Source organism: Gymnoscopelus microlampas, assembly GCF_963454915.1.
Source record: "Gymnoscopelus microlampas genome assembly, chromosome: 4".
In the NCBI taxonomy this organism is placed as follows: domain Eukaryota; kingdom Metazoa; phylum Chordata; class Actinopteri; order Myctophiformes; family Myctophidae; genus Gymnoscopelus; species Gymnoscopelus microlampas.
Window position 1 is genome coordinate 32,819,079 of NC_139941.1, and position 12,151 is coordinate 32,831,229.

At 43.3% G+C, this 12,151-nt stretch overlaps 1 protein-coding gene across 1 annotated transcript in view; it reads left to right on the forward strand.

The window, feature by feature from the left end:
• The first annotated feature begins 8,702 nt into the window (after positions 1-8,702).
• prdm6 (PR domain containing 6) overlaps positions 8,703-12,151 on the forward strand; it is a 68,049-nt gene continuing 64,600 nt past the window's right edge. The window contains exons 1-2 of the mRNA XM_084054490.1: positions 8,703-8,816; positions 9,868-10,549. Of these exons, the coding sequence (XP_083910616.1) occupies positions 9,874-10,549 (676 nt within the window). The 5' untranslated portion in view covers positions 8,703-8,816; positions 9,868-9,873. The remainder of the gene's footprint in view (positions 8,817-9,867; positions 10,550-12,151) is intronic.

Genomic DNA, 12,151 nt, shown 5'->3' on the forward strand with positions numbered 1-12,151 from the left:
GGGGAAATCACGGCAAGGCACAGCTGTGCGGAGCGGGGAAGCGATCTGGTGTCCCGACCAGTGTTGCCAGATTGAGAGAAATAAGCAACCAGGTCTATGAAGCCCTAATCTCTCAAGAACATAGTCCGAGCTCCACAACTGATTTTTTTGCCGATGGCTTCCCAGATTGATGGAGCCCAAAATAAGCGACTATAGACCACATGAGCACTTTAAACCTATAGGCCTATGCATCGGATATTTTGAAAATAGCGATCTACAAGCTCACAACGCCTGGCGAGACTCACAATGTGAGATCATGTCATGCGTTGTGAGCTTGTAGATCTGCAAAATATTTTCAGATAGGGGGTCCGTGGCAAATAAGACATTCATTTGGGGTCCTTGTTTTGAAAATGTTTGAGAACCAGTGGTTTTACCCAACGTTGGGAAACAAGCCCAAATAAGCAACTGCACTAAGTGCACTTAAAAAAACAAGCCAAAAAAACTACTACAAGCAACTTTACAGAAAAACAAGCCCAAAGTCGCTTATAATAAGCAGACTTGGCAACACTGATCCCAACTAGCCTACATCATAGACCCCTCCCCCCATGGGCAGAGTCTGGATACCAAGCCCTGCCTCTGAGAGGAGAGGAGGAGAGAGGAGAAAAGATGCTGTTATAGTGCACACAGTGGGTGGGGGTCTGGATTATTTATGAAAGGTAGATTTTCTAAATTAGTGCTGTTGGCTGCATGGTTGCTTTGGTTTGTTCACGTTTTATAGGCCGTTTAGTTTGCAGTTTGCACATTAATAAATCAAAGAAGTAAAATCACACAAAAACTGCGATGACTATAAAATAAATGTGAGAATCATAAGAAACATAAGCTGTTGAAAGTTTGTGAAGTGCATGGAGATAAATAAACGGCTGATAAAAACTTGAAAAAACATGAAAAGGGCAGGAAATTGGAAAGCATTGCAAACTATGGGTATTTTTTTATTTATAGGCCTATCTCTCTCCACAATACAGATACAAATGATTAAAAACAGGCACAACAAGCAAAGCAAAACAAAACAAAACAACCAAGAGAGATATGAGTGTATACTGTGTAACAACACATTCATTCATCAGACTGAAGGCAATATGTTTTTAAGATTTGAAATTAGTATTTTCTTATATTCATAAATCAAAAATATGTAAATAGACAGTTCCAGGTGCATGCCCCAAGACATCTGTCATGTTCAATTTGTATTATTTAGTCATGACAAGTCTAATTTTGTAATATATTATAAATGATGCATCCCTTGACACGGCAACCACAAAAGCATAATCAACTCAACTGTAGTTGATATGCCAATGAATGTGAATAGAAGAAGCAGGCTTGCAGACTCAATCTTAATACAAGTTGATAACACACTTTACATCCTTAAAAAACTATTATGTGTAGGCTATGACATGCAGCACTGTGCAATTAACAATTTAAAGGCACATGTGTGTACTAGCACACACACATGTGCCTTTAAACTGTTACTTTCTTTTTTTCTGCAGTGATGTGGGCCTACAGGCTGATAACATAATGTGTAGGCTATAGCCTATAATTGCTAGACCTCTGTAAAGTGGGAAAGCAACACATGATGACTTGTTAAGCTCTGTTTGACAAATAGTCCAAACTGTAGTAAACCACTGATTCCTTCCTTGAAGAGAAAGATCACCGTTTTTTCCTACTAATTTGGTATGGTCAATACATCAGAGCATCATCAGCCAATCAGTCTTTCCCCACTATTGATTGGGTCAGTTTTACCTGCTATTAAAGCTAATTAGAGTACACTATCTTGATGAATGAAGGTTAAAGAACGCTAGATCTTCCACAGAAGTGTATTGATGCTATGTAGCACAGTATAGGTTTATATCATATAATATTGATGGGTGTTGTGCTGCGCTTCATGTTTTTGTGACAACTGTTTTTGAACAACAGCTCCCTCTGTCAACACTGAAGTCAACTGCATCAGAGGTTCTCAACCTTTTCAGGCCGTGACCCCCCAAAATAATCATATTTGAACTGGGGACCCCCCACCCCCACCCTGATAAGCACTTGGAATGCAAGAGTTGAGGCATTCAATTTTGTTTAACTGGGTTTCACAGATAAATATTGTGAAAATAGCCGATCTACAAGCTCGCCTGGCCTTGCTGTTGGGAGTTGTTGTGAGCTTATCTGCTATTTTCAATTTTGCTATTATTATTTTTTGCCTCTTTCTTATTATTTGACAATTTGACCAATGTTTCACCAGCTTTTTAGTTAGTTGATTATTTTTGATGCAGTAATGTTTTAAAAATATATATATATATATTGAGATATTAAAAAGGTCTTAAAAGTCCTTAAAGAGCTGGTGCCATGTTTTTGCACTTTTTCTGTTTTTCATGTGTCTATGAGGTTGATAGAACTTCATTAAGCCCCCCGATGGTGGTTTTATGGTGTTTTATGTCTTCTCTGACGATTTGGAGTTTCTTCCTGGAGGCTGAAACCTTGAGGGTCAAACGTGCCAATAGAGAAACAGCGCTTTAGTGACATAGTAAAAACATACCCTCCCCCTCATTATCATAACATCATAACACAACAGGTGTGGGCATGAGGAGGAGGAGGGACTAGGACAGGTGGGTGGTGCTAAGGTGAGAACCAGGTATAGTTAATGAACTGGAGGCGTGTCCACATAAAAACATAATTTTAACAATTTCTGTACACTTTTTTGAAAAAAATCTTCCTCCTAGTATAACCATAATACCTGATTATTATGGTTTAGGGGGGGGAATCACTGAAAATCACGGCACCCCGTCTTTAAATTGTTGCCATGTGATCTGGGAACCCCCCCTAAATCATGTGGGGAGTGGACCCTCCTGGGGGTCCCGACACCACGGGTTAAGAACCACTGAACTACATCTCACTCACCGTGACTGCTCCAGCTGCGCTCCAACAGTTCCTCTGATGTCCTGCAAAGCCAAACATCATCAGTAGCCTATATTGCCGAAGAAGAAGAGCAGCAAAATAATATTGTTGTTGGTACAGAACCCTAGCCTACAGTGCAATTATTTATTCTATAGGCCAGGGCCTATTTCATCGGATAAACATCGAAACCTCACCCCTAACTAACCTTTGACCTGTCCAAACACACATTATATAGTTGCCGTTTGCCTTTATAGTGGCTCAACCCAACCCCCCTGACCTGGACTGGACGCTCCGTTTTCCCTGAATTTACACCTTTCATTGGACCATTTGTCCAAATTTACCTCAGGGGGGTTGACAGGTCTGATTCCTATTCCTGTTTCTGTTTGGTAACCGGAAAACTCGCCCCAAAACACGGACCAGCGGTTCTTATATTCTTGTATTTGGTTTACTGAGGATAAGGTTAGAAATAAGTTTAGGGTTACATAGGCACAGTTTGTACTGAGGTTACGTTTAGGAATAAGGTTAGGTTTAGTTTAGGCATAGTTTGCTGAGGTTACGTTACGAATACCAGGTGAATACCGCCGGATTTGCCCCGGGGCGACTGTGTTTTGGGGCGAGCGTTTTGGTATTCGCCTTTTTATGTTACATTTTCAACAGAATGTTGAAATGGCAACGCTGCAGGGTTGCCAGGCCTGGCTGCAGTTCACACTAATCGTATCATTTTCTATATCCCATATGAGAACAATATCCTATCCTCTTTGCCTAAAATTAAACGTGTCATATGAACTTAAAGACTATATAAAGTGCTTGAATCATATCCGTTTCCCTTCGCAAGTCTCCATGAGGCTGCTTGTCAGAGCTCACAACGCGAAAAAATAAATAATAATCCCAACCCGGCTATGGCGGCTAATGAGGTCTGTGTATTTTTCTTGATTGACAAACAAATGTGTTTTCCGCCATGCTATAACGCGCCGATCAATACAGCCCGTGCATTTACAATAACCACCGGATAATTAAGCCCATATCCTTTATTAAACAGTCATTTATTACACACACGAACGTTTTTCTGGCTGCATGCATTTTGAAAACCCACTTGGCTTTTTAGAATAAGTTGAAAAAGAGAAGGCAGGCGCGCGGCGTCTGAAGCCCCTTCGTGTTCCCTGATGAATACATGTCTATAGAAATGAATTATAATAGTCAGCATGCCGTGACCTTAACGCCATGGCCGGGAGCCCGGGACACACACGCGCGCGTGCGCGCACACACACACACACACACACACACACACACACACACACACACACACACACACACACACACACGCACACCATGGCTGAAGGGGGCATGCGGAGAGCTTGTTGGGATCCGTTATCGGGCTCCTGTCAAAGCGGGTCGTCCATTCGTCTTTCCTTCCGCCATCCGCCGAATTAATTAAGCTGAAATGTAAACGTTTTAATTGAATGTCAAACTGGACCTTAACGCATGGTAGTATGTAAATGAAAGTGACACCAATTTAAGCCCAGGCGTTTCCCACATCAAGGTTAGATGGTCCCAGGATGTGAATGAATGAGAAATGTATAAAACCTTTTTAATTGAATTAATGTCACGCGGTTAGGCTCGCTTAACAACGTGGTCTGCAGGTAAAGGAAACATGGTTTCATTGTAAGGTGTTCTTAAATCAGGTCTTTGACCAGTCCGTTGTAGGCCTATATATATATATATAGATATAAAGATATTCCAATGCAGTAGTTATCAAACTTTTTCGTGTCAAGGACCCCCAAATTGATATGTATTTGGCCGCGGACCCCCATCTGAAAAGAGTTTGTTCCGGGGACACCCAGAAGCAAATATTTGTGTTAAAAATGTTTTTTTTTAAAAATATTTTTAAAAAAGTAGCTGTTACAAACTCATAGCATGGCATGAAGTGACCTCTATGAGCTTGTAGATCTTCTATTTTTGAAAAGCCAAAGTATATAAAAATGATTGACGCTAACTAATTTTGCTGTGGACCCCTGGAGGTCCCCGGACCCCACTTTGAGAACAACCGTCCTAAAGTGTCAATGAGACCCCCACGTTTTTCTAATCGGATCCACGGTCTCTTCACATCAAGGTTAACACGCCTTTTCTAAATGAACTCTTGTTGATATTGTTCGTTTTTTTTACCCCCACATCGAGCCGTCGAAATAATTAGCTTTTGTTGTAGAAAATGATGAATTTAGGCAGTTAATTTATTGATCCGCCTCGCTCCTCCGATGTGGCTTGCTTTAGAGAGTCATTAATCAATGGATGAAAATCCCTAATTCTCTTTCCTCCTGTTTTACGCTTCTTTCTAACGACGTCTGGCCCCTAATTGAAGAGCGAACACGAACAACAGCATTTTATACGGGGCCGGGTGATTCCATATAGAATCACCTGCTGTCAGTGTCATCCTAACCTGCAGGCCTAATACACATATAATATCACATAAATACTACATCTGCATAAATAAACATATATCTTTATCGCATACTTGCCCTGATAATATGCCTAAATACATGGGCTAAATAGCCTAAACAAACAATTATCACTTGAAAGATTAGGCCTACTGATAATAGTTGCATAATTATAATAACGATGCTTTCATTTAATTAGCCCTATGCTACCTACCAAATCGTGACCAAATTTGACTGCGGTGCGTAAACTGTTTGAATATGCTTAATTTTAAAAGATTAATGTGGGTGATGATGAATAGGCTTATATGGTTTGTGCTTTTATTAATCAGCGAGGTTGTTAAATGCGGAGGATATAAGGATTAGGCATTCTGATTACTAATCAGTGTTTTTGTTTCAGTAAAAAGAATTGTAGCCCCTGACTTGAACGAGGTTTTCTGTGAGACAAGGACGTGTCCAAAAACACCCCTCCATAAAAAGCGGTTTAACACACATAGGTTTAACAGAGCTTCGAGTCGATCAGTCAGCCGCTCGGTGAGCCGTGTTATTGCTCAACATTCTTGTACAGTGAAATTGTCGCTTTACGTAGACAAGAGTTCATTTTCAGACGATTATGTTTGTGTTTTTGTTCGTTATCAATCCGCCAGAGGTCCCGCGGATGACAAATGGGGCCTGTCAGGGTGACGCCAGTCATAACAAGACACACACACACACACACACACACACACACACACACACACACACACACACACACACACACACACACACACACACACACACACACACACACACACACACACACACACACACACACGCATGCACGCACACGCACGCACGCACGCACGCATGCAGGCACACTAGGGATATAGGCAGACCGACCCATGGCCAAACATAAAGTGTGTGCGGACTCTGTCCTGCGCGTGCGTAACTGTGCGCGTGTGTGTGTGTGTGTGTGTGTGTGTGTGTGTGTGTGTGTGTGTGTGTGTGTGTGTGTGTGTGTGTGTGTGTGTGTGTGTGTGTGTGTGTGTGTGTGTGTGTGTGTGTGAGAGAGAGAGAGAGAGAGAGAGAGAGAGAGAGAGAGAGAGAGAGAGAGAGAGAGAGAGAGAGAGAGAGAGAGAGAGAGAGAGAGAGAGAGAGAGAGAGAGAGAGAGAGAGAGAGAGAGAGAGAGAGAGAGAGAGAGAGAGAGAGAGAGAGAGAGATGGCGTCGTGTGCGTGCGTGTGCGTGTGACACTTTCTCAGCGCCTGTCTCATGGAGTGGGAAAACTCCAGGGTCAGGGGCAACAACTCTACCCAGAAACAATGAGCATGTACCTAATCTATCTTATCTGCAAGTTCACCTATATGCACTGACTACAACTTTCATTAAGTGGAGAGAGGGAGGTGCTGGCTGGACCACCTAGAAACCACACTGACATTTTGAAATGTGCTCCTCAGAGGATTACAGCCAATGAGGTGGTGGAGGAGGAATTCACACTGCTGAGAGGAGGTGGAGGTTGAGGAGACAAAGCACTGAGGAGGTGGTATACTGCTGAGAGAAGGTAGGGGAGGTGGTACTGTATACTGAGAGAAGGTTGGGGGTACTGTATACTGAGAGAAGGTTGGGGAGGTGGTATACTGCTGAGAGAAGGTTGGGGAGCTGCTGCTTACAGGAGGTTGGGGAGGTGGTATACTGCTTAGAGGAGGTTGGGGAGGTGGTATACTGCTTAGAGAAGGTTGGGGAGGTGGTATACTGCTTATAGAAGGTTGGGGAGGTGGTATACTGCTTATAGAAGGTTGGGGAGGTGGTATACTGCTGAAGGTTGGGGAGGTGGCATACTGCTTAGAGAAGGTTGTGGAGGTGGTATACTGCTTTAGAGAAGGTTGGGGAGGTGGCATATATGAGAGGAGGAGATTGGGGAGCCATGGGGCTAAAGATACAGAGGATATGGGTGTTGAGGAGGTGCAGGATGCCAATGCTGAGATGGAGACTGCAGAGGAGGAGGTGCTGCTCCACTGTGTGTGCACTGTGCAGGAAACGGTGTGCTCTCTGTCCAGAGAAGAAGTAGTTCAGACACTCCAGAGGCTACTTAAATGTTCATATTTCATGTTTGATCACATTGTTATTACTTCAAGTAAAAACGGGTGTTTTTGGGGTAAAGAGGTGAACCCCATCGTTTTACATTATGGTGATGTGAAGTGAAATCCTCAGTGGCCATCCATTGGCACTGGTGTAAAGTAACTAAGTACATTTACTCAAGTACTGTACTTAAGTACAATTTTGTGGTATTTTTTACTTTACTGGAGTATTTCCAATTTTCAGTAGCCTACTTTTACTTCTCCACTACATCTCAGAGGCATTTTTTGGGGCATATTTTTTTATGCCAATACCTTTGCTTTTACTCAAGTACATTTTGAATACGGGACTTACTTGTAACAGATAGGTATCTTGCAGTATTGATACATTTTTTTTTTACCATTGGTATCCGAGAGTGCAACAAATTGATTATATTTGTAAACTCAGAGTTAAGCTATAATTTCAAAATGTGCAGACTAGAGGTGGGAACGTGTAGACCTGATCTACCCATCGTCGTGGCTATAGGCCTATTTAACTGAATTTGATGTCAAGTCGTTGTCTAGGCATTATTGTGTATTCCTCTATTGATTGTTGCTGTTTGACTGTTCATGCGTTAAGATGCGGTCTAAAAATCAATCTTGTGTGACGTTGCTATCATAGCCTGCACAGGGAGCATAAAAACACAAAGATTTTTTTAACCCATAGTGGAAGGAGAACAGATCTGATATCCCCTTGTCTAAAACCTAAAAAGGATTTTTTTAAATTTGGTACAGCAAAATAGGCTATAATAAACTAGTTTGTGCCAGTGTACCATGCAGCCGAAAGCCGACAGTATTCAGCAAACATATATAACATATTAAAACAGCGCTCAGGATTTCAAGCTGAGTTTATGTCTTTTTAAAACATTTGTGTCTTTTGGCCATTTGGAAAGGGGGGGGGGGGGTCTCCAAATACTCGTGGCAAAGACAGATGCGCACAGACAATGTTTTCGGTCCAACAGTGAAAACTTCACCGTCCCCTGAGCGCTGCTCGCCGCGTCGTTACAACAACCCACGTGCCCCCCTCCTCAGCTGAGATGCGAGCGCTTCTAGGAGGAGAGAGAGAGAGAGAGAGAGTGCGCGCGCGTGTGTGTGTGTGTGTGTGTGTGTGTGTGTGAGAGAGAGAGAGAGAAAGAGGGAGAGTGAGAAAGAGTGTGAGTGTTTGAGAGAGAGAGAGAGAGAGAGAGAGAGAGAGAGAGAGAGAGAGAGAAGATGATATTGTACTTGCAACGTGGGGCTTGAGAAACGCAGGAGGACGCATCAGGGAGGACGACTATCCCAACTTCAATCTATTATGGTTTAACCAAACGGAGGGGAAAATACCCTTTTTGGACCTGCCGTCAAGGATCCGATCCTACACATTCACGCCGTGCGGGACAAGAGTAAGTGCTTTCGTTGCCTTATATCGACGTTTTATGTGCTTAATGTGCTGAGAAAAGCGTCTCTCCGGTGAACTCTGAGAGCAGAAGTATAGCGGCTCTGTGGAACTGCAGCTGGAGTAGGAGCTTAAGCTACAAACAGGAGATTTGTTTTACCGTTTTATTTATTGCGCGGTGACTTTTGCTTCAAGTAATAGACTAGATCAGTGGTTCCCAAACTTTTAGCTCAAGACACAATAGAGAAATTAGACGTTTGCCCGGGTGAAAATAGCAGATCTAAGCTCACAGTGTTGTCAGCTTGTAGATTGGCTATTTTCACTACTTCTTAAACAATTGGTTTCTAATAGGCTATGTAATTTCTCTTCTTTTTGTAAATGTATTGATTTCTTTGTTTAATTCATTTGGATTCTTCTTTTTTTTAATGTTCTGACATTTACTCGTGACCCATAAAAATGTGTCCGCGACCCACAAATGGGTCCCGACCCAGTGTTTGGGAAACAGTGGACTAGATCTATACAGTATATAGGCTTTTATATGCCTGCTCTCATTAATGCGCGTTTGTGCCTCTGTTATGGTAACTTGTGTATGGTAACTTGGCTATACTTTAGAATGGCCAAAGTCAAGTGGTCAGGTTTACTAAATAAATTACACTGTGTAAAAATACTGTGGCATTATGGGTTGTTGCGAAAGATGTCTGAGCTCAAGGACTTGTGGCCATGTGGTAATTCTTCAGGTAGCCATACAGTAGGCTATCATTGGTGTCACCAAGAGGGTCATCCCGTTATTCCATCCTCAGCATGCAAATGAAACACGTGAATAGAAACACTCAATTAACTTATTAGTTTCCATTTCACTTTACTGCAGTTTCATCTGACTCTTTCCATGCGCGTCTTAGCCTAATTCTTATGCATTGACAATAAACTATATTTAGCCTAGGTATTTTTATAGACCATAAATATTATGTTCACAGTATGAACTGCATGTGACATTAACTCTAGTCCTCTGAGTGTTGTTATAGTGGTTCATCACTCTGATCCGTCTCTCTCCCATGCAGTCTGCCATGTTAAAGCCGGGCGACCCCAGCGGCTCTGCTTTCCTCAAGGTGGACCCGTCCTACCTCCAGCACTGGCAGCAGCTGTTCCCGCAGGCCCAGCTCAAGGCTGCCGGCACTCTGGCTCCCCTCCTCCCGCCGGACCGCGTCGCCATCCCCGTGGAGAGCCTGCGCCAGCACTCCCGGCTCAACAACCACCTCATCTCCTCCAACAACTGTTCCTCCTCTTCGTCCTCCTCGTCCTCCTCGTCCTCGGCGGCTCTCACGCCTTCGTCGACCTCCTCGATCTCCTCGACCCCTTCGGCCGTCGCTTCCTCCCTGGCCGGACTGTCCCAGCTCCCCGTGCCCCAGCAGATCGCGTTGTTTGGCCAGACTTTGGCGCCGGTGTGCGGCGCGGGTGGGGGCGGTGACTTGGTGGTGGTTCCCCCGGAGAGCCACGGTCATCATCACCCGGCCGCGGGACTGCTGCTCCAGCAGGCCAAGGAGCTCCACCACGGCCAGCAGCAGCACCAGAGCTGCGGGGTGGTCGGGGTCGTGTCCTCCAGCGTCAAGAGTAACGGGAGTGACAGTAAAGGGGCTTCTTCGCGATTTAAACTCACTTCAGAGGAGTTGGACTACTATCTGTACGGACAGCAGAGGATGGAAATTATTCCTCTCAACAACCATACGGGCGACACCAACAACCGTATGTATCTGGTTCTTTTTTTCATCTGCACACACCAGTACAAATGGTCAGGTTTTTAATTATTTATGACAGTGGTTCTCAACCTTTTCAAGCCGCGACTGAACTGGGGACCCCCCAAAATAATCATATTTGAAATGGTAACCCCCCCCCCTGACAAGCACATGGAATTGTAGGAGTTGAGACATTACATTTAGTTTGACTCGGTTCCACAGATAAATATAGTGAAAATAGCAGATCTACAAGTTCACAACGCCTCACAATGCGAGGCTCTTTATTATATTATTCGACAATTTGGCCTATATATGACCAGTTTTTATAGTAGTTTGTTGATAACCTTTTATGCAGCAATTGTCTTTTTTTAAAGGTCTTAAAAGTCGTTACATTGTCACTTTTACTGACATCTGGGAACCACCCCAAACAAATCATGTGGGGACCCCCCTGCGGGGCCCGACCCACAGGTTGAGAACCACTGATTTATGAAGGCTAAATCAAAGCCACAATTTAGTCTCTTTGCAGTGGTCACCATCAGTGCTTAGTAGGACATAATAGCCGATTGTTTTATACAGGCAGACACCAATATCACCGGTAGGCTGCCTCAATAACCCTCTTATCGTCTGCTTGTATTGCATACAGCGCATTTGACATCTGTTGTGTTTGGGCAGCACGCTTTAGTGACTGTCACTGACAGGACTGGAAAGATGGAGGGGCGAGGGTCAAAGGTCACACGCCCGGGGTCCGAATCCGTGACGAGGACGCGCGTCCCCATAGCAGTTGAGATAGATAGCAGGAATCTGTGTTTGGATTTGTTGGTTGGTTTATTTTGAGGTTGTGAAGGGAGGTTCGTTTTGGGGAAGAGGATTTAATATTTTTTTCTCGATAGTAAAAATGTGATGTGCTTTCTCCTCATCCCCACAGTAAAATTATAAAATATATATATAATTGTGTTAAAGCCTATACCGCCCGACGCTTTATACGTGGATATTTGTGTGTGCGCGCACGTGAGCGTGAGTTTACTGCGCTTCAATCCATAACAATCAATCCCGTGGAAGTAAACTTCACCGTCGAACACATAATGGACTATAGGCCTACTGTATAGGTTGTAGGCTATTGTTCTTTGTTGCAACTTAAGTGACACAATTATTTAAACATCTGTTTTTGTATAGGACCAACAGTTTTGCATTATTTTAAACATAACCATACAGGACATTTTAAACCAGTGAAGTGTCAAGCCTTTTATGTCATTTATATTCTTGCATGAAAAATAAATAGGCTGTCAATCACATGATGAAGTGGTCCACCAACTTGCTTGACTTCTTTGCTCCACCTATAGCAAAGTTTTTTATTTAAGCCAGTGGTTCTCAACCAGTGGTCCGGGGACCACCAGTGGTCCTTGAGGGGGTTTCTTTCAGGTGGTCCCCAGCTAAATGATGGAGAGTTGGTAACCAAATATAGATCTTTAATACTCTGAGAGTGTTAAATGAAATCAAATGGACCCTTATACGGGTCCATTTGGTTTCATTTTACACTCTCAAGAGTTAAATTATTGTTAAACATCTGCATTACTTAATTTACAAGAAGTCTGCACAATTAGAGCATGTAGAA